At 35.2% G+C, this 20983-nt stretch overlaps 3 protein-coding genes across 7 annotated transcripts in view; 1 reads left to right on the forward strand and 2 right to left on the reverse strand.

Annotated features, from left to right (window-relative positions):
* Positions 1-604: 604 nt before the first annotated feature.
* Synj (synaptojanin) lies at positions 605-7128 on the reverse strand. The gene has a single exon (XM_076118146.1). The coding sequence runs from the start codon at positions 7008-7010 to the stop codon at positions 3720-3722; it is 3291 nt and encodes a 1096-aa protein (XP_075974261.1). The 5' UTR covers positions 7011-7128; the 3' UTR covers positions 605-3719.
* Positions 7129-7436: 308 nt separating this feature from the next.
* On the reverse strand, positions 7437-12634 carry FIG4 (polyphosphoinositide phosphatase FIG4). Its single transcript, XM_076118514.1, has 12 exons — positions 12373-12634; positions 11960-12170; positions 11366-11798; positions 10780-11100; positions 10297-10641; positions 9910-10108; positions 9676-9809; positions 9288-9515; positions 8818-9010; positions 8460-8614; positions 7949-8143; positions 7437-7776 (listed from the first exon to the last, which is right to left on the reverse strand). The coding sequence occupies exons 1-12, from the start codon at positions 12445-12447 to the stop codon at positions 7536-7538; spliced, it is 2730 nt and encodes a 909-aa protein (XP_075974629.1). The 5' UTR covers positions 12448-12634; the 3' UTR covers positions 7437-7535.
* Positions 12635-15523: 2889 nt separating this feature from the next.
* tutl (immunoglobulin superfamily member turtle) overlaps positions 15524-20983 on the forward strand; it is a 52883-nt gene continuing 47423 nt past the window's right edge. For 4 of the 5 annotated variants that reach the window (XM_076118758.1, XM_076118764.1, XM_076118763.1 and 1 more), the window contains exon 1: positions 15524-15875. The gene's annotated coding sequence lies outside the window, so the exon portion shown is untranslated. The remainder of the gene's footprint in view (positions 15876-20983) is intronic. The other variant, XR_012959625.1, reaches the window with a different exon arrangement.

Consider the following 20983-nt stretch of genomic DNA (forward strand, 5'->3'; position numbering starts at 1 on the left):
TTATCATGTTAGATTTGACCAATCAAAATAATAGGCATTGTGCATCCCAGTGGAGCAACTGCGCCCATTGTGACCTTGTTGATCCAGATTAATAAAATTAATATAATAATCTTGTAGTATTACGAGGACGACACGGTCGCTTCTTTTGTGTACCAAGTGCTCTGTAAAAAAAATAAAGCTTTTTAAAAAAAAATCTTATGCTCCTGTGTATCTTATTATTAGTGTACACTGGACACCGATAGATGGCGTTCATAGGTATAAGTAATCGATTCACGTGCTGGTTATTGCGGCGTGAGAATTTTTCATTCTAAAAACTTGTCATACTGATATGAATACAAATGAACAAAAACAACAAATATTTGATTGCATGTGATGGCTGACCAACCGAAGTATGGATTTGACACCCATTTGGAACAAATATTTAATGTAAATCTAGGACAATATGTTATACAGCGGTGAAGTGTCCATTTATACCTACTTCACGTTTTTAGTCTCAACAATTCAGGGTTCGAGAGTTAACTTAAAAAAATAAGTTAATATTGAGAATAAGACTAAGAATAATATTGTAAATTCATTATAGGTGAGGGGAATAATACACCACGAAGCCTTTTCAATAACTATATTTCATAACTATATAACATACCAATACTGGCCTGGTATCTATAATGCCATATTGCAAACCATATATCGTGAATTCATATACAATACACAGCGTTAACATTCATAAAGCGCTACTATTCATAAAACACCAATCTACACTTTGAAAAAGATAGTAACAGCTCAACTCCAACTAGGTATATAATTTGATCGATAATTATATGTTACACCTACATTCGCACTCACTTTGCTCTACATATAAGAGTGAAAATGAAAAAGATTACAATCAGGTACCTGCATAAAATAGTCGAGACTTAAATATAATAAATAAACAACAGTATTTAACACAGGTTTCCATACAAACGAGTAAGAAAGATAAAAAAACTAACAAAATATATTGGAACTTTCTACCATCAAATTCGATCAGTAAGTAACAATGATTGATCGTAAATAATGAGATTATTATACAGAATCCCTTTTTTGTAAAAATGCACAACACAGCCTTCTAAACTACAAAAATTCTTGCCTAAGATAAGTAAAATGGAAGGTACCTATTTCCTTTAGCAGAACTAATACTAGACAAGAAAATAGTGTATAGATTTTTTTAAATGATTTAGTTAATAGATAATGTAAATATAACAGTAAATTTCATTGTTAAAATAAATGTCATGTCCAATTAATGAGACTCCGGAAATTGACAAATTTTAAAGCAAGTTTCGTTTACAAGCTTGGATAAATTGGGTAGCTAGAATAACAAAAAAATAATAAGTAAGTAGGTACCAAATAGGAAGTGAAGTTGTACAAATAGTATTTAACTTTGATGAAAACATTTGTTATATCTACCTGTTCTATTCTAATATAGTTATTTTAAAAACAAGAACGCTTTTCGTATTTTCTCGCGATGAGCTCTGATTATGTTGATTTGCCTAGTGACGTAACACGCTCGCCGCAAACATTACGTAATATGAAAAAGATTTTATCTAAATGCATCGTATCTTTCGGTAGTTCCATTGTTATAAGGTATATTGCAACATTGTACTTTTGATATCTGCTTATATTCTACAAACTACATCAATGACAGCCGTGTAATGTATCAGATAAAAAATACCTTTACTATAATGAAAATCAATAACAATTAGTAAAATTATTCTAAAAACTCAGTGTCTATTCAGTAAACAATGTGCTGTACAAAGATTAACAGGAATACTTCAAGATCCAGACTTACATTAGGTATCATCACCCAATTAGAATTCTAGATAATATTGGTCGTATTTAAGTGGAAAATTACCAATTTAGATTCAAGATTAAGTGGTGATTCATGGAGAACTAACATTGTTAATATTATGTGTACATGACAATGAGCATGACTTTTGTCTGTAATGCAAGCAATATGGAATGATAAAACGAAGATTATAACATCTACAGCAGAATATCGATGAATTGCTGTTATCTGCATTGCTGTGCTACTATCTAAAGAAAATTCCCCCAGTATTAATGTACCTACATATTGCTAAAAGAACAAAAGAAAGTTAGCTGCTAGATAAAAACAAAAAACAACTGGTTTCTGAATATTTCAAATCTATTTTCCTTTATCCTTCTACATAGGTATTTTGAATTGTAACATCGCTGCTACTAAGTCTTAATAAACAATACATCCCCGTGGCTCAGACACACATGTTATCATGGCGAGGACATCAAGATAATCATATCGGTGCACTGTAAGCCCAGCCATAACAAACTAACGTGGTATATATACACCAAGTTAGCATCGTATTGCAGGTGTTGATACTATTTTAGGTACCTACTATACATAATCAATTTACAAACCAACGATCGTTAAACATTTACTACATATTGCACAATGTTGTCTACTAGATGCAGCCAAGAATGGAGAAGCAAAGATGTACGGTCACTCAACCGTACACTACGGGCTCACTTGCACGTTACGTAACGATAAAAGTGCTCTATCCTAGACAACAAATTCCAACTGCAACCATGTAAACAAGTGGTTAACTGGATCAATAAAATATGTGGGTCATCATTCCAATACTACTACATGATTGATTGTAATATTTATGTTATAGTCTGATGATCCCTTTTACACGTTTCTATTGCATCTTTCATCTGATCTGGAAAATATTTTATAGTTACATAGGTGTAGAAATATTTAAATATTTTATAATTTATACAGATAAATACGATTTTATTTTAACTCTAAAATATTGACATACATTGGAAACATTTACTTCACATTGCACGCACACTACACACCTAGACAAGTTAATATTTTGTAGGAAGGATATACATAAAAAATAATATCTTAAATCATCATAAACCATCGATTTCCATGCTCAAAAAAGTAATCTTCAAAAATTGACTAACAAAATATGCACGCACGTTTACAGTATATGTATATTCTTACAACAGAACAAACATGAATACCTTTTAAGGTATATAAACATAACATGGGTACTCAAAGTCACGTAATCTCAATTGTAAAATATGTAATATTTTTCAATATTAGTAAACTGGGTATCGTCAATGTTCCCGTAATTTTTATAATTATGTCTAATAAAATACAATGGCTATTCATCGGTAAAAAAAACAAAGTAAGTATGTAAATCAGTTCAAATAGCACTGACTGGCATTATGATTTTGATATGGAATGGCTTTCCTTATAATTAGAATACCAATCAGCGCCGTGTTTTATAGTATACAAAACCAAACGGGTTACGCTTCGCATTCATAATACAGTAAAAAATCTAGACTCCAGTCTAGGTTTCCGCAAAAGGCATTCTTATATCTAAAACTAATAATTATCTAAAAAAAATAGCTGGACATTAAATTATAAGTAAAATGATCCTTATAGTTATTTTCATAATATTATGTAACAAAAGTTAAAATTAATCATTTCATGTTATATTTTACTACAGTTACATATTTACAAATCATATTGAAAGCGATCGAATCGCACATAACAGACGATGCAATTTGTAAACCTCTTTGAAATTAAATTCGATAATAGCTTCAGTTAAATATGCCGACAGCCTATAAAAGCTGCAATACAAGGAAATAATAAATAAGGAAGGTAACATAAAAACTATTTCGATACGTTATTTAGTTTATGTTGCTGGTCGAGGACGTGCTGGCAGTGGTGGCGGCGCTCCCTGGCGCGCGGGCACCGGCGGTGGCGGCCCCGCCGGGGGAGGAGTGCTGCTCTCAGGCGGAGGCGGTGGAGCGCATGTCGGGGGCGGCACGCTGTCAGCTGGCGGTGACGTTATAGGAGGTTGAGCTAGAGATTTATTGGCGTCAGGCGTTAAAGGCGCCGGTCGTGGCGGAGGAGGTCGTGCTGGACTGACCGGGACCGGTGGAGCTCGCGACGGCACCAACGGAGTTGGTGAAGGTGCGGGCGGTCTACTGGGTTGCTGCCTGCGCGGCGTGGGAGGAGCCGATCTTAGCGGCCGCTCTGGTTGAACTTCTCCAGAGAGTGGAACAGTATTGTTCGAGCATAAGTTTATTTCAGATCGAACTATATCTATCCAATTAGGTGTCTTCAACGTGACTTGTAATGGGATAGAACAAGCAGATATTTGTCCCTTCTGTGCCGCAGTTAAGGCATTTTGTCCTTCTCTAAAAGTGATACTTAAAGTAGCATCATCAATAAACCGTACCAATGTTACTTCACCAATAGTAGACAGCTCTTGCAGTACTGCCGCCATGACGTTATCATCGAATACTGTATCCTCATTATGAAGTTCTTCGAAAGGCTGTACGATAATACTGGCGTCAGGAGGGCCGAGATCTTTCACAACTTCGTAAAATACTTCCATACATTTTGTGTAGCTCACTTGCGACACCTCAATTTCTAATATTGCAATGACTGGGCGATGATCGCTTTGTTTAAGTTCTGCTCGACCATAATGTAACAATTTTCCAGCGGCTAACTCTGAAGTAGTCTCTGGGTCTATGGTATACTTTCGGCTTCTCCATAATACACGGTCGGTCCATGCAGGGGCTCTACATTTTTCACTGGTGTCGTAATCATCGCTAAATAAATCGTATTTATAAGTAGGAGGGAACGCTATGTCACCCTCAAAGCAATTCTTAAAAACTAAACCTTGTTCTTTTTGTTGTACCAGTTGGTCGTGATCTAAAACACGTTGCAAGTTATTCTGTGACACTAGTAAACGTATTTCATCTTTATCTAAATCCACACGGTAATTAAAATCGCCACACCAAAACACGTAATCATGAGAATATAGAGAGCGACCCATTGGGAAGGCGATTTTCCTCGTTATCTCCGTGTAATCAGCATTACGCTCAGTAACCTGAGACTGACCAGCTGCGAAATGAGCACACACGAAACATAGTGACGTACCATATATGACCATGCGAATGCCAACTGCGCCTTTGTTTCCTGTAGCACCTCCAAGACCTGTTTTTACAGAATCAAGGGCAACATCTCTTATATGTGGAATTAAATCTTTCCTGGCAAATACGAATAGGCAAACACCCACTAGCTGATGGCTCGATAAGAGAGTATAAGGAGCATCTCTACATAAAACTTTCTCCAATTCTTCACTCCAAGCTTTAGCATTATCAGTGCTCGCTGCCATTATATTGCTAGCATTTAAATCTACTATTTCCTCGAATCCAATAGCAAATATGTCTGAAGGATGTTCTTTTAAATTGACAGTATTTACTAGAGCAGAATTAGGACAATCAAGTAACCAATCAGCGAGTGAAACATCCTTATAGGCAAGGCTGCGGAAGTGTTTACCTCCATTAACATTGTATGTACCAATAGTGATGCGGATAGTAGTCGGCTGAGTAAACTCATTAGATCTGCGACACATTTCTCTGAGCACTGGTGTCGATGTATGTAACAGATTAGATGGCAACAATATTCTAGAACGATCAGCAAGTTCTGAGTTCAAGGTAGAGCCCAGAAGTAATATATCAATAGCTTCTTGTTTGGAATTATCTAGTAGATTATTTTGAATAGTGCGAGCAGCAGATCTTGCACCATCTATCAGTTTGGAGCCTCCTTGTATAGCACCAGTTCCAGCATATATTTTTGATATTTCATTTCCATTGTTTACCCACATTTGCTTAAAAACTTCCTCAAACCTAGTGACATTTTGTTTTTTGTCAATACATTGCAATAACATTAACTGAATAGCCAACATTTCTAATCCAATAAATGTCTGTATAGAATTGGTTCTGTCCAAACAATCTAGACAATTAGTGCGAATGACTCCTTTTTGTACGTTGTAGATATCTGAACTTTTAGCACTGAATATGCTGATTTCATCATAGTGATTTTCAATAATTCTTTTAAATTTAGATAAGGCTGATTCTATAGACGATGCTTTGACTTCCTGATGGTAATCAAAGATTATTTGAATAACATCAGAATGAGCAGATTCATTTAAATGTTTCTGGAATGCATTACTTAATGTTGCTTCACCTTCACTACCTCCTATTAATCCTGATCCCAATAGATTTACAACAATCAAAGAGCCATAGTTACGCTTGAGTTGTGAGAAATGTCTATCACAAGCACTTGTGGATGCATCATAGCCTCTTGACATCTTTACTTTGTGTGAGCCTACTTGTATACCAGGTTGTTCCCAAAACAATGGCACAGAGCCTCTAGTCTGTACATAAGAAGCTACAGAGTCATCTATGTAGATGGCTTGTTCAGTTTCCACAAAATTTGCAACATTTCCATCATCATTACAACCTCTGACATTGAACCTTGTGCCAGCTCTCTCACAACTAAGTCTTGATATCAACACAGCCCTTGCTTGTCTATGTCCAGCATATATTGTTCTAATTTCCACAGAGCCACACATGGCTCTAGTAAGCCACTCTTCACAATCTATCCCATATCTAATAAGATGTATGAATAAAGTTCTGTTCCAAAAGAATCTGTTATCAGGACTAGCTCCCTTGCTTTTTCTCTGAGCACATAAAGTGAGATCAAATAGATTAGCGGGTTTTCCAGAATTCCATGAAAAATAGAATGTCCCAGAGTTTATTAATTTCCTCACTTCTGACACTTTGTCTTCCCCTTGTGATTGGTAGAAGAGTGGTAAAAATTGAGTTTGAGTAATTTTGAACACTTCAACGTCACCAATTTTACCGACGGAGCAGCAGCCCGTGACGAGCACCAGGTACAGTAAACATGTTTCACCAGAATTCAGTTGCAGCACCCCGAGGCACCCGTAGGCATCGGCTATTTTATGATACTGCTTGCGCAGTGTCTCTGTTTCTTGAGGTGACAGTGAAACGACGGCTTGGGACTCGAAAAGTAGTGCTGCATCCTTATTTCGATGTTGTAATATTATACTGTACGGATTCGGCGGAGCCGATTTCTCTAGGACTTTAAATCCTTTTGACATAGCCATGATTAAAGCAGACTATCAGTCACTTACATGCATACGACAGCCATCCGCCCCCCGATATCAGCTTTTACACAACAATGATACAAGAAAAATCTAATGAGAATAGGGATTTCAAGGGATTCGAAATGTCAAAGCTGTCAGCTTGAAACATTGACAACATTGATTAAAAAACTTAATAAGTTTTTGGTTTGAAACCGAGTATTTTGAGATTTGTTTCCGTTAAGACATTTCTTTTAAAAAAAATTGAGACAATAAAAGTATCAGCCGTATTTACTACTCTCGGACATAGGGACTCCACGAATACGTTCTTTATTTAAATGTATCTGATATAGATTTTTATATAATGTTCATTTACGTGTAAAACGCGTCGAAACCGAAAAATCACATATTTTGTCATGAAGCTGATATGCCAATATTAAAAGTCAGTAATAATATGAATACATTACATTTTATTTTAGTTATATATTAATAAATAAGCAGATTATTATAAACTTTGGAATCATAAAAATAACAGCGATATAGGTATTTTCACAGGCTAAAATTAACATATTTTTTATATGCTGCGATTGAAGCTGTATTCACTTTGATTCTGCCAGTATTGCGTTGTACATAGTCTTGGTATATTTCTCTAGATGTCTTCGACACCGTTGGCGGTATGACATCAACAGAGCTGTCTATGGTAAATGCACTATTTACCGTCATAACGACGTGAATATCAGACTTGTAGCGAGGATTTGAACGTTTTTCAAAGTTCACATAGCGCTTGTACCTGAAAAACAAAGCAGACTTTAGGGACAAATGTTTTAACAAACATAAACTGCATGCATAAATTGTGGTTTTGATAATTAAGCGTTAATATCTTTGCTCTCTAACTAAACAGCTTTAAATGTCTCTCTCTATTATTTAGTAAATACTATACTGTTCTATTTGTTAATACTCACATAATCATATCACGTGTACTGGGGTCACTCAGTGGTATTCTATTCCTACGTTTGATAGCGGGGAACAGTGGCACTTCATCAGTGTCTTTTGCTTTTAATATTTTTGCCACAACTGTGAGCGGTGAGGGGACTGGCAGACGAGAGGTCAATGTAGAATTTGTCAAATCATCATCAGAGGAAGAATCACCATTGGAACTGAAAATTGAACACATATTAATAAAAACATTTAACAATAATCGTGCCATTACAAACGTGGGCTTTACATTCAACGCCTTTTTATTCGACTCTTTCACTCGCACTTACAGATCTTATGGACGAATTATTATATTATCACATTCATGATGTACATAGTTCGCACGTTTGTAATGGCTGGAACATAAATTATTAAAAAGTACAAATAAGATGGTAAAATGTGAGGTAAATATAATAACACCATCTAGCGGCTTAAACCAGAACTGTTATGGAATAGCACTACTATCCTGAATCGCGTTTTATTTTATGTTATACGTACTCGCTAGAATTATTAGATGTAATGCTGGATCTGCCACTAATGACAGGATTCTTAGATGTCGGTCCTTTTGTTTGTCCCATAGATCGACCCCGAACTACAAACGGACTAAAACTTTCTGAGAATGTAGGAGCCAGGTCACGTAGAGTGTGAAACATCTGCAACAATACATGTAGTTAAGTCTTTTACCATAATTTTATAATACCAAGTTCTTTTGCAGTTGAGAAGTTGGTGAACATTGTAAAAGCAATAATAAGTAGTTTGCTGATCAAGCATATTAAAAATAACTATTCTATATTGGACAATCCATCTAAACGCGAGTTAAGATCGCGTTAGAGACAACATGACGTGTAAATAGTACCTTAAACTCGAAGCATTCCATCAACACCGTGTACTCGAACGGTCTGTTGTAGTCGTGGTAGGGGTCCACCATCTCAATAGTACTGCTACTGTCGCCCTGCATGCCGATGATCTCGCAGCAAAGCTTACGCATTTCATTGCATGGAAGGGGCAGGTGACGTAAAACATCGTCGTCCCACCATTTTGTTAGAGATCTGGAAATTGCTTTGTTTAAATATGTATAGTTTTGTACATCATGCAACCAACATTTTTCTCTTTCTTTAAGCTTGATTTTTTGCGATGTAACATTTGTTTTTGAATTAACAGTATCGATAAATGATCATTCCCAAAAACATATTTCCATATGTTTATCTCTCATTCGAAATAGACGCAATGCAGCCTTGAAGCAAGAACAGTAGTTGTGACACATCAAATATCAGTTGCTTTCTAAACAATTTTTTTATACAGCTTTCATACTGTCTAAACACTAACCTGTTACGTGGAATGTAAACAATAGCTTCAGGGTGATGTAAATAATAGTCACTCTGGTACTCCCATATAGCTGGCTTCGTCGGGTCTGGTACAAACAGACCCAGGAACAAATTCATTGTATTCTGCTTCTCGGCGTCAGAGAATGTGTTGGAGTAATAACGACTCAACGTTTGCATGATGTCGTTACCGTGAGATGACCAAGGAGCTGTTTTACGATAAGTTTTTATTCTGAAAACAAAAAAAATGCTTATAGTCCGAAAACTTAAAGCGTATCTATGTATTAAGTTGTTGGAAATGGTTTAATATAAGGCAACCATAATTTGGGTGCTATGCAGCTTCTATTTATTTAATGCTAATAATAAAATGTTTATTTTAAATTCATTCATACCTATGTACTAATTGAGATCCACCATATTGTAAAGCTAAAGTATCACCATGATCTTCATACAATCCTTCAAGGAGTCTTGCGCAATCTGAATCAAATTCTATATTTGGCTGGCCTATAAGCCCTAAAGCATACAACTGAAAAAGAAAAATAAACGTTTGAAAATAGAATGAAACATTCTGTTCTTTTCTTCTTTTTCTTTTTTTTATGAAAGCTGTTATAACTGTTTTTTAATACCTGATGTGCCAATACATATTTTCCGATAGCAAATTGTGCTGTATTGGTTCTATCTAGACAATCGACACAGTTGACGCGAACGAGGCCGGTCTGCAGTCGTCCGCCCTGATGACCTTCCACGCCGGTCTCTTCGCCGTACCCTCGACAACTCAGGAATATACCCGTTCTGCGTACCACTGTGCGGGCTATAGCCGATAATCTGAAAGTGTTAAAATAGGTCTTTTACATTGATACTGAAAAAAAGAGCTTTTTTAAGCTTTAGAAAATTGGTTACCAGTGCCTACTTTATTATGGGCTCTTGTGCATTGTGTAGATGCTGTGGGTACGATGGGCCCACTATATGCAGTAGATCTACGAAATACTATAAGTTATAAAAACAACACTTACTTGTCTAACACTTTAGCATCAGACTCCTTATTTACTCTAGCCATGTCCATATGATAGTACTGTATAGCATGCTCAGGCGGTAAGAACTGATTCAAGTACTTAACACCACTGCTTATCACATCAGTCAACAAAGATTCATGCTTCTTCTTTTCCTTCTTCTTGACCAAGTTCAAGAAGATCAATGGTGATCCATATCTTCTCATCATGTTGTTCAAATGCTTGCCAGGTATTTCAGCAAACGGGTCGCTCAGATCTATTGATATTGCTGGCTTCGGCACCATTTTGGAGACATCCTGAGACCAGTAACTTGGTATTGAGCCTCTCATTTGGACAAATGAACTAAACCTAACAAAATATAACAGAAGAACATTAACTTTGTGAGTAATGTGAGTAAATTACATACACCTCTGGGTAATTAATGTGGTGTTATAAAAATAAACAAAGAATATACATTTATGTGTGACAAAATCTTGTTTTTCTTACCTGCCAGCAGCAAATGATGACACCATAGAGTCATGTACAATTTGCTCAGTTTCCACTTCATTAGCCACATCTCCATGCATATTCGCACCTCTTTTCAAGAACCTTGTTCCAGCATATCTATTGCTCCTTCTAGCAATAAGTGTTAGATACACAGGTCGGCCAAATATATTTAAATTGCTCTGTTCTATAAACCCATGTACAATGTATAGTATCCAATCTGGATGTAAGTGTGAGTGTACTGCTGACAGTAAGTGACTGTTCCATACAAATCGCCATTCTGGTACAGTGCGCACTCCAAAGTCTAACCTTTGAGGCGGGTGCCTACAAAGATAAATTAAATTATTTGTTTTGACCTAAATGCTAAGGTGAATGTAATTAACTTTAAGCAAATAATAAATTAATTCTGTCAGTGAAAATGAGCTCAGTTCAAGTAACTCATAAACCTTTTTCTTGAAGATATGATTATTCTTAACACTCTCAGCTCCATGCGTATATAAGTATTTTCTTATGTGGGCGGCCAGTGGACCACATGGCACTGAGAGTGTTAATCACTTCCATAAAAAGCAAATAACAAAATACCAATTACCCTGTCTTTTGTCTCTGTTCCAATTGACTTTTCCAAGTTTCAAAGATGTCTTCATCATCCTCATCATATTTGTGACATTCACACTTCTCTTCTTCATAAGCTGAGTTTGACTTCAAATTGGAATGGTATACAGCTGCAGTCACTGGTTTAGGAAACAATGCAGGAGCCAGTTTCCTTGGAGGAGCCATATTCATTTGTAATGTGTGTGTTATGTCATAGCTATAGCTATAATAAAAGTTAGTTGAGAGGTCTATGGCTAGAAACATCTTCAAGTATCTCTGTTCGTCTGGGTGAAGAGGTTTGTTACTCTCATATGGAATGTATATAGTGGCTGTATCTTCTATTTTGTAGATAGTGTGTGAGCCAATGACTGCAACTTTCCTTCTTTTTGTGACTAGGATTATGTAGTATCCTTCAAGGAATCTTATGAATCCTGGAAATTTAAGAATGTATATTTCAATAAGGATAAATATAACTATTGACTATCATATCTGATTACAAAATACTTTTAGATAAATTGTATACTATATTCAGGAGAGATAAAAAAAGTGGGTGGACATAATAATATTATTTAGATAACATTAGGATCTTTACCAACAATCCCAAAAGCTGACACAAGTTTATTAAGGCCAGCAGTCCTTCCTGTCCTGTTGCCAAACCCTATCATATTGAGCAGCTGATGTATTTCTTGTTTATTATACTCCACCTTGTCATCAACCAGTATCAGCTCTCTAGGATCTGTTCTATCTATTTTGAGAACACGGAATCTCGTTTCTGTGTTATTTGAGCCAATTAAATAAAATCTCTGTGAAAAGAACGATAATATTGAATTACTGTTGTTAAAGTAATTAACCACAAGACAAGCAGTACCTAGAAGACTCATATGAGTCTTCTAGGTACTAGATGTAGATAAGCTTATTGTTGTATGCAGACCACACCGCTAGTTTTAGTAGTACCTGAATATCTACCTAGCATGTTTATAGCTTTATACCTATGTAGATGCTCACCGCTTTGGTTTCATAAAGTGCTATTCTTTGAATAGAACTGATGATAGGATGAAACATAATACTTTGTTTCGACATTTTGTTTATCACAAGTTTTGTTTGGCCCGTGTAATTAATTAATTTATAGCCTTTAGGTGGGCATCAAGCAATTTTTACACAATTTTTTATTTTTAATAACTATGTTCTTTGAAACAAGTGAGACATAAACTTTATTATTATGTAGCTGATGTTGATAAATAAAATTTCAATAGAATCAAATTCGTAGACGTCATTTATTTGTCACATATGTCATCTGTCAAAAAAGTAATAAAAAAATGTTTAGTGATGTAAAATGATGCTCTATTTATCGATAAAAACCATAAACAGTAATTTATATAAAATATTTTTAAGAATACGAAATAATATTTGGCCTGGGAGAAATGCAAATGGGTCGATGTCGATACCCTTGTTCGCTGTCCCATGATCTAAGCACATCAGGCTCTGTCCCTTGGCTGCTGCCGCGACTGCTGATCCTGTTGAGTACGCAAGTAGCGCAAAGTGAACTTCTCATGTTGTAAGTATTGTTTTTCTTATGAATACTTACTTACTACAATTATACTTACTCTCAAATTCAGAAGAAGAAAAACCCAACAAAAATGTTCATACGTATTTGGTCACCCTGAGTGAGGTTTTATTATTGTTACAGCTGAAACTAAATATACTTAGTTCATATAATTCTGTTTATAGGGTTCAAATTAGGTTATAGGCAGCTCTTACCGCGAAATACCTACTCTATTAAAAAGCGGCCCATAGTTCATCAGTTTATAATTAAGTGATGTATAATTACCTATATTATTTTATTACTTTACGCTCACTAGACTCCCTCTGTGGTGCGGTCGGTAGTGTATGCGACGGCTGATTTCTAGATCTCGGTTTCGATCCAGTCAGGCAACCTCATCAGGTTTTTCATTGATTAATATCAATCTAGAAGCCCGCCCCGGATTCACCCGGGTTAAAATAAAATGATATCATTTATTTACATAAAATTAAAATTGGCAATTTCATGAAAGTAGGTACAAACACATAGAAATGTTTAACACAAAACCTTAATCGGGAATCAGTCAATCTATTGGTAAAAACTATCATATGAAAATCCGTAAAGAACATCGTTATCGGGAACAGACAGACAAACTTGGCGATGAACTTTATTTTATAATAATGTAGGTACCTATTGATTTTACTATTCTATACATATTAGTAATTAATATAAATTACTATTATTATTGAAAATGTCCGCTACTTTGTGCCTAACGTCAGTAATATCAGGTAATTCAGCGCGGGAATCTTGAGTTGGATATCCGAATTAAACAAATTTAGGCATTTGTTTGATATACGTAAGAGTCTGAGAGATGCGTTAGGAAAACCAAAAAATGATACTCATGTTTAAATTTTATTTTATTTAGGTAGGTATATTTTTTTAGTTTATAGGTTTTGAAGTACAACTAGGTACTAAAATTATTTTGTTTGTCGTAAGTTGAAATACCTTGACACCACGACTGGCAGTGCGCGCAAACCGCAAACCCGTCAGTTTAAACACGCACTTATTTATTGATTTCGTTGAACTCTTTTGTATGCACAATTTTATAATGGCGGGATGCATAATAATTAGTGTGTTAATGTGTTTTAAAATTACGTTTTGGATGCATATTACTTCGATTTTTTATGAAACTTATTTTCAAGAAAAATACGCATTGTCTTTTATGCTTATTAACACTTCGAAACAGATATGTAGTAAAAATCGTGTGATCAAAATTTGTTTGCTGAATATTATGTAGGACTCGTATTTGGTTTTATGTATAAAGTAAAGACTACTATTATACGTAAATAGATGATTTTAATATTCATAATAACTTCCACTCTGACACGTAAAAATAAATAACTAACCCCCGGTTTCTGAGGAACATCTAGCGGTAGTTTATCTATTCAATAGTGTCAAAACTCATACAAAAAAACGCTATTGAATAGATAAACTACCGTTTAATTTTCTCAGGAACCGGGGGTAAGTGCGCTACAAAGTGTAGATACACTTTTGAAATTATACAAACTATAAATTTCGTTCCTAAATCCCACTGCGTATTTTGTTTGTCAATAGCTTTGACTCAAGAAACTTGAAAGAGGATTGAGATATTAGTGCGGCATTGTGTCATGGCAACCATAAGCTTGCTAAACAATCTGGATCAGGAGTGCGGAAGTAAGTAGTACAATATTATCCCTTACGATGTTTGCGACGACGGTATAGTAGAGACAGGTGCCAGTAACGCGATACGCTGATGTTTATTTCACGAATAGCAGGCTTCGATAATTTTTATAAAGAATCATTACTTAGTTTATTTAACCAATGTTTATTTCGTTACTGTATACAGTAGACGCTTCATTGTAAATGATTTAGTACAACTGAAGTTTCGATAAAAATAAAAATTAAATTTATTATGTCGTCTGACCATCTTTGCTCTCTTAAGCAGTGGTTTGAGCAGACAAAAGATCTATTGTGAGTTTGTTTTCCCGCACTAATTAGAATATCTAATTATATAATACGGAACATTAATATGTAAGATTCGTGGAGACTGGGGGAACCTAGATCAATTATACTTTTTTAAGTAAACCAGACCGGCTTGCTTTGTTATTCATATGTATCACACTGTTGTTACGCGAGTTAAATAATAATTACCTACATTGTTCATAATCATATGTAATAATGTTAATTTATTTAGTGTTTACTTTATTTATCTTTATATTAATTTATCTTGTAATGTCGGGTCGTAATGTGGTCAGCCAGGAATATTCATAAAGTATCTAATGCTAACTTGAGGTGTGTAAGTGAGCACCCTGTACAACAACAGAGGTGTACATAATAATATGTAACGAGACATATTGTTACGTCAAGGTGCCACTCCCAAGCTCACTCAAATATTTGTGTGATTTTGGAACTGGGTCAAAGCTGTCCTTATTCACGACGCTATCCCGCGAATTATAGCCAGGCTCGGCTGGCGACTGTCCCGTTTTGTATTCTGGGGGTTTTTAGATAACCTGGCGGACTGCATTGAACATTCATTGTGTGAGTCCATGTGTGTAAATGAGGCTTCGGGCCTTCGGAGTAGAGGCAAGCAGGCGGCGGCGGCGCGCGTGCGCGTGGGGGCGCTGGCGTCGCGCTCGAGGCAGTCCCGTGCGCGTCTCCGCGGCCGCAGTACCTGTGCGCGTGTGCACGCCTCACCTGACGCACTCTCGATCACACAACTCTATGAAATAACAATGATTTCGCTCATCGCCACCCTCGCTGCTGTGTTGCAATAATAGTTTATGTGATAACCACGGCGGGAGTGCTCGCCGGGCCGCTGGCGACCGGTCCAGATAGGGAAGCTGCGCCGGCCTCACGCCCGACTACAGTGGAATGCGGCAATTTTAACTACTGCGGACCCCGGGGACCCATATAAGAATAGGGATCGAACGATTACAGACCGTATAACGAGGTAAGTCATCTGTCTCTATTATTGTTAACAATTAGAAGATAACACTACTGTTTCAGTAATTAATTGCACTTTCATAAAAGTAGTAAGTAAGTAGACTGCCAAAGTAAATAAAACATGGAAATACTACAAGTGTCTTCTTATACGTGGTTATCAGTTCTTAAATATAATGAGATAGTGTCTTAAACGTGCCTCTCGGGGAAAAAAACTTTTATTATTATTACTAACTATCTCTCCAGCTATTACTAGTATTCTTCTCCTCTCACAAAACTTGTTTCAAACCAAATAACAGGTCTCGTTGTAGATTATTATTATTAGATATATATACACATGTTTTTGTTGTACACCAGTGTAATTACGTTAAATAATATTTTTATATAGAGAATATTATTAATATTTCGGGCTAGAATCTAGAAGAAAACATTTTAAACTTTTCCTAACACTAGATTTGTAGACGCCGTTCTTTAAAGATACAAAATCTTTAAGCCGATCTCTTTCAAACTGTTCCAAGAAAGTAATTCTACATTCGTACTATAAGGGCTCTATGTTTGCAAGTCTATGAGAAATGTGTTATAGCCAACGCCCTAAACCTTATCATAGTTATTGAGTACTCATGCGGTTTATAAAAGCATTAGGTAAAACTTAGCTCTCCTTATCACCATTACCTAATGTGTAACGTAGCAAATCAATAAATGAAAAACGAGCGCTATATTTTTTGCTCGCGTTGAAAACCGTTACAAATTTTAAATAACTAAACTAGCGAATAGATTTGAATGTTAATCTATGTATCTGTAGAATGTAAATTGGTTGCATATTAAACAAACATTTACTACTCACGATTTTTTATTGATCTCTTCGCTTTGCTGCTCTGAAAGCGGTTTCAGAGAAAAATCTTTCTTTAAACATTTTAACAGTTATATTAGATGAAAATAATACTGTTACGTTATAAGTAATGATCAATGGCAATTTTTCAATGGCATGCCGACGTTCTAAAGTTGCAACAGAGTCGTGATGTCAGAGCAGGTATACGACGGATTAAGTAAGATAGCCGTGGATCGCTTTCTTTTCTGCCGACAACGAGTCTAGGAGATCTATTCAGTTTCGCTCTCAATTTCTCACGCTGAAATGACGATGTCTGTGAGAACAAAAATGCGAAATGTTCATTGTTACATCTTTCCTTCGCGGTTTATCAATCTCAGTTTATACCGATTCTTTGATGCCAGATAGATGAGTTAAGATTACATCTAAATGTTAATGGTTTGATTCACTTTTAAATGGCAAGATCTGTCATTTGATAGATGGTTGTACAGCTCAAAATAATTTCAACAAACAACTACATATAATGTTATGTTCATTTCGCACACTATTCATAAAAGGTGCCAGATAATCCTTAATTTGTTAGCATAATTGACGAACATTAATTAAGAAGAAGCGAGTTATCAAGAAGCTATTCATAATCCTGCACAAATAAACGAGTTCGTGTAATAAAACAAACAATCAAGACTATCCACCATAAAGCCAGATTTTCGATATTAATTTAGAATGTGAGTGGAGCTCGCACTCGGTAAAGAAATTAATATCATATGTAATACAACCACACGCTTCACTGGCCTCATTTGGTGGTTAACAGTACAACACTTTGTTGCGGGTTTAATTAAAAAAAACTTCTTATAAGCTCTGGTATCCGTGATAAGTTTAACTTATTAATGAGGCTTTTTGATACATAAATTAAACACGATCTTTAATATAGACGTCAGTTAATTTTTGTTACTTTGGTATACAAGACGCAGGTCCGATGAGATATAATGCAATTTGTAGTAAAACTCTACAGTTTTTAATAGCTGCATTTTTTTCTCATCGTAAGTAATAATTAACATCAAGGTAACTCAATAATTCTATACTTAAGATCACCAGAAACACTCGTAGAATTATCTGTAATACACCCAATTTTGTATAATGACTATGTTGAAATGCACCTATTATATATATGTAATTTTTAAAGGATGAAGAGAATATGAAAAATTTAGTCGATAACTAGAGTTAGGGACTTATCGAAAAGCACATGTCGCATGTATTAAACATACATTAGTGTAATATCGGTATTTAGACGTAAATAGATAATTACTTCCAGTTCCGAGGACATAAATAACATCACCATCATAAAAATTGTGAAGAGTAGAGGAAAACAAACATTATGCATAATTAAAATCTAATCAGATTAGGAATAGACCTTGTGTGTGCAAATTCAGTTTTATACATATGTAAAGAAACTTAAGTACACGTTTACACTTAAAATACCTTATACAATTTTAAGAGATAGATATACTAAGTACCTATGAAGTTAACTTAAATACGATTTGTATATTTCAATAAATGGAGGTTAAAGTATTCCAATTTAAGCCAATTTGTATCTCGGAAAACGGTCGGTTAATTCAAGAAATCCAACAAAAAAATGAATAAAATAAAAATGATGATGAGTAAATTATGAAATAATAACATTTCTATAATAAAGACGAAACTACACCGGAGTGATGTTTCGCAAAGCCTGAACAAGTGTACCGCAGAGTCCATGACCCTATGATCTCTACACAATACGCATAGATACCGACACACTGATATACGCATTTATACGCATTACGGTATTGTGTTGTATCATAATAACCATGTGCACTACAAATGAGAGCTAATTTTAGATTTGTACTTGACAGCTGTGACGTGAGATAATTAGAATAGCATAGTATCTGAAACTAACAAAAGAACTACAGTCGAAACAGTTAATTTACAAATTGATATATTTTTCTATAAATACAATATGTTAGCCGTGCCTTCTGTCTACTGTAAATAATTGATAGTTAAAACTTGTTTTTGTATGTCATGTGGAATATCTAAAAAAAAAAATCGTCTATAATTTAATACGTTTTTCTTAGATAATCGACATTATAGCATAATCGCTAAAAAAAATTGAGCGCACTGGATGCGGAGTGTTGAAGGTATTTCTCTAAATTCTATAGTAATTAACCATAGTAAGTATTTTACGCAAATATATAATTTTTCATCGTTTTATGTGTGACGAAATAACATCAAGTTAAAGCTCTCGTTCCCACATTGAAACCTAATATGTACTGTCATCGCAAGCTAAGAGGGTACGATAATACACTTCGCCTTACGAAAGATTAAACGCTTTTCCTTCTGAAGGATTACATGGTAATAGCATCAAGAAAATGTCCTGTCACTTTAATTGTTAGCTGTGAAGTCGTTTAGCTAAATGCATCATTTGTAAAATGAATTTAATTTGTAATTCATTTTCAATTTTCTTGTATTTCCTCATATTTGTCAGTTGAATGCTCTTCTGCGTTTAAAATTTGGTTCTCGGTTCATGTGAACATCTATTGAAAAGGTTTGAGTGCAGTTTTTTTTTTCGTTGATTTGATTTGTTCGTTAATTTCATTATCGTTAATACGCTTAATATATTTATATACACCTAATGCATGTTGCTAATATACATAAACTATTTACTATACGTACAGATGTGCGATACTCCTCCCCGTGCTATCACGACGATACGCCGAATCGATTAACGACCAATTAATTGTAAACGTGGCGTAAAGTTCATAATCGAATTGACACCTCATTATTGGTTACTTAATAAGTAAAACTTCGAACATCGTCATAACATGTTGATGACATTCTGGGACATTTCATTCTTAATACCTGCGTATTTATTACTGGTTAATAATGTAATGTAATATTATGAGGATATGCTCATTTCGTTCTGTACCGGTACTAAGTATGTTCATGTTACATATTTACGGTTGATGTTTTATTATTCTTGTTTCCTCTTGTCATTAAGTTAGGTTTTTTAGTCATAACAAATTACTTGGTGTAAAAGGGAAATGTAAAAACATTCAGAAGTTAGTATTATTATCAACAATATCTTGAAAATAATTATTATCCTTGCCCAAATAAACACCTTGGAACAAGCACCTTACTCTAATCTCACTCGTACTACACAAATATACAGATACATTTCTACTACACTAAATAATAGTAAACATAAACAAAGCAACTGATTTTAGTCCAAACATTATCAAGTTTAGATACTCTTGAGAAGGAAGACCATCGTCAGTTCCGTGTACACGGGATCATTGTAGGGTGTCTGGCCATTGTAGCCGAACCATTGAAACAGCGGCACAAGGGTGGTGTGAAGTGTTTCGTATGTACGCGTTCAATTGTACAGGTAGAAAACTATTGACAAAGCGCGGGCCGGTGCGTTGCGTTGCCTGCCTCGCGGCGGGTGGCTCGTTTACTTATAAACACGCATATAACTGTACGAGGCCGGTCTATTTAAACAATCAATACGTGCCCTTTCACAACACTTTATTTTTTCGCTGTATCCTGTGAAAAGTATAAGTGTTGAAATTATACTTTCTTTACTGTAATCTGGGATCTTTTCGACATAAACGCTTGATAATGGTACCGTAGTTTTGTAATCTATGATTTAATAAAGATTAATAAAACCTCAGAAGAAACAATAGTAAGTTCTATCACTTGTCAAAGTTACAATGGTTGCAAAATGCTCATGTGGAGTCATTGAATCCTGTGCGAGAATCAACACAATCTCTTAACGTGGGAACGAGGGGAATTCAAACAAGCGAGCTCTATTCAATGTCGTTTGAATACAGGTGATGTTAAATATTAGTTTAGGAACTAGAATAGAGGACGATTTGACACTTGTTTATTTGTCTACAGACATTATTAACGTCGAATGTCTTCATAGTAATTATAAGCCGGAATAAAATAATTTAAACCGTTGCAATACTAATCTAAAAGTTTTGTACAAAAAAACAAAATCGCTTTAATATGTTGGACGTTGGTGCTCCAATCGCCAAGTTTCCGCAAAAGTATTGGAGGGCAACTGTGTGCCAAGTTCTTTACTTACATTACAAAATAAAATATGCTTGCTACATTTTTTTACTTGGCATGTTCTCCAACGTGTTAACTATTTCAGAACAACTGTGACTTGGATTTTAAGAGAAAATTTGTATGAATTTTATTTTAAGATTCTTTGCTATATGCCTGAAGAGTCTTTTAGAAGTCACTGAAAACATGCA

The sequence above is a fragment of the Anticarsia gemmatalis genome, chromosome 9 (assembly GCF_050436995.1).
Source record: "Anticarsia gemmatalis isolate Benzon Research Colony breed Stoneville strain chromosome 9, ilAntGemm2 primary, whole genome shotgun sequence".
Classification (NCBI taxonomy): Eukaryota; Metazoa; Arthropoda; class Insecta; order Lepidoptera; family Erebidae; genus Anticarsia; species Anticarsia gemmatalis.

Excerpts from the sequence above, each read along its gene's own strand:
- FIG4 (XM_076118514.1), bottom strand. The coding sequence starts at position 12,447 with ATGTCGAAACAAAGTATTATGTTTCATCCTATCATCAGTTCTATTCAA. Across the intron at positions 10,642-10,779 it reads TCATCATTTGCTGCTGGCAG|GTTTAGTTCATTTGTCCAAA; the intron begins GTAAGAAAAACA and ends ATATTTTGTTAG. Across the intron at positions 9,516-9,675 it reads GGATCTCAATTAGTACATAG|AATAAAAACTTATCGTAAAA; the intron begins GTATGAATGAAT and ends TTTTGTTTTCAG.
- Synj (XM_076118146.1), bottom strand. The coding sequence starts at position 7,010 with ATGGCTATGTCAAAAGGATTTAAAGTCCTAGAGAAATCGGCTCCGCCG.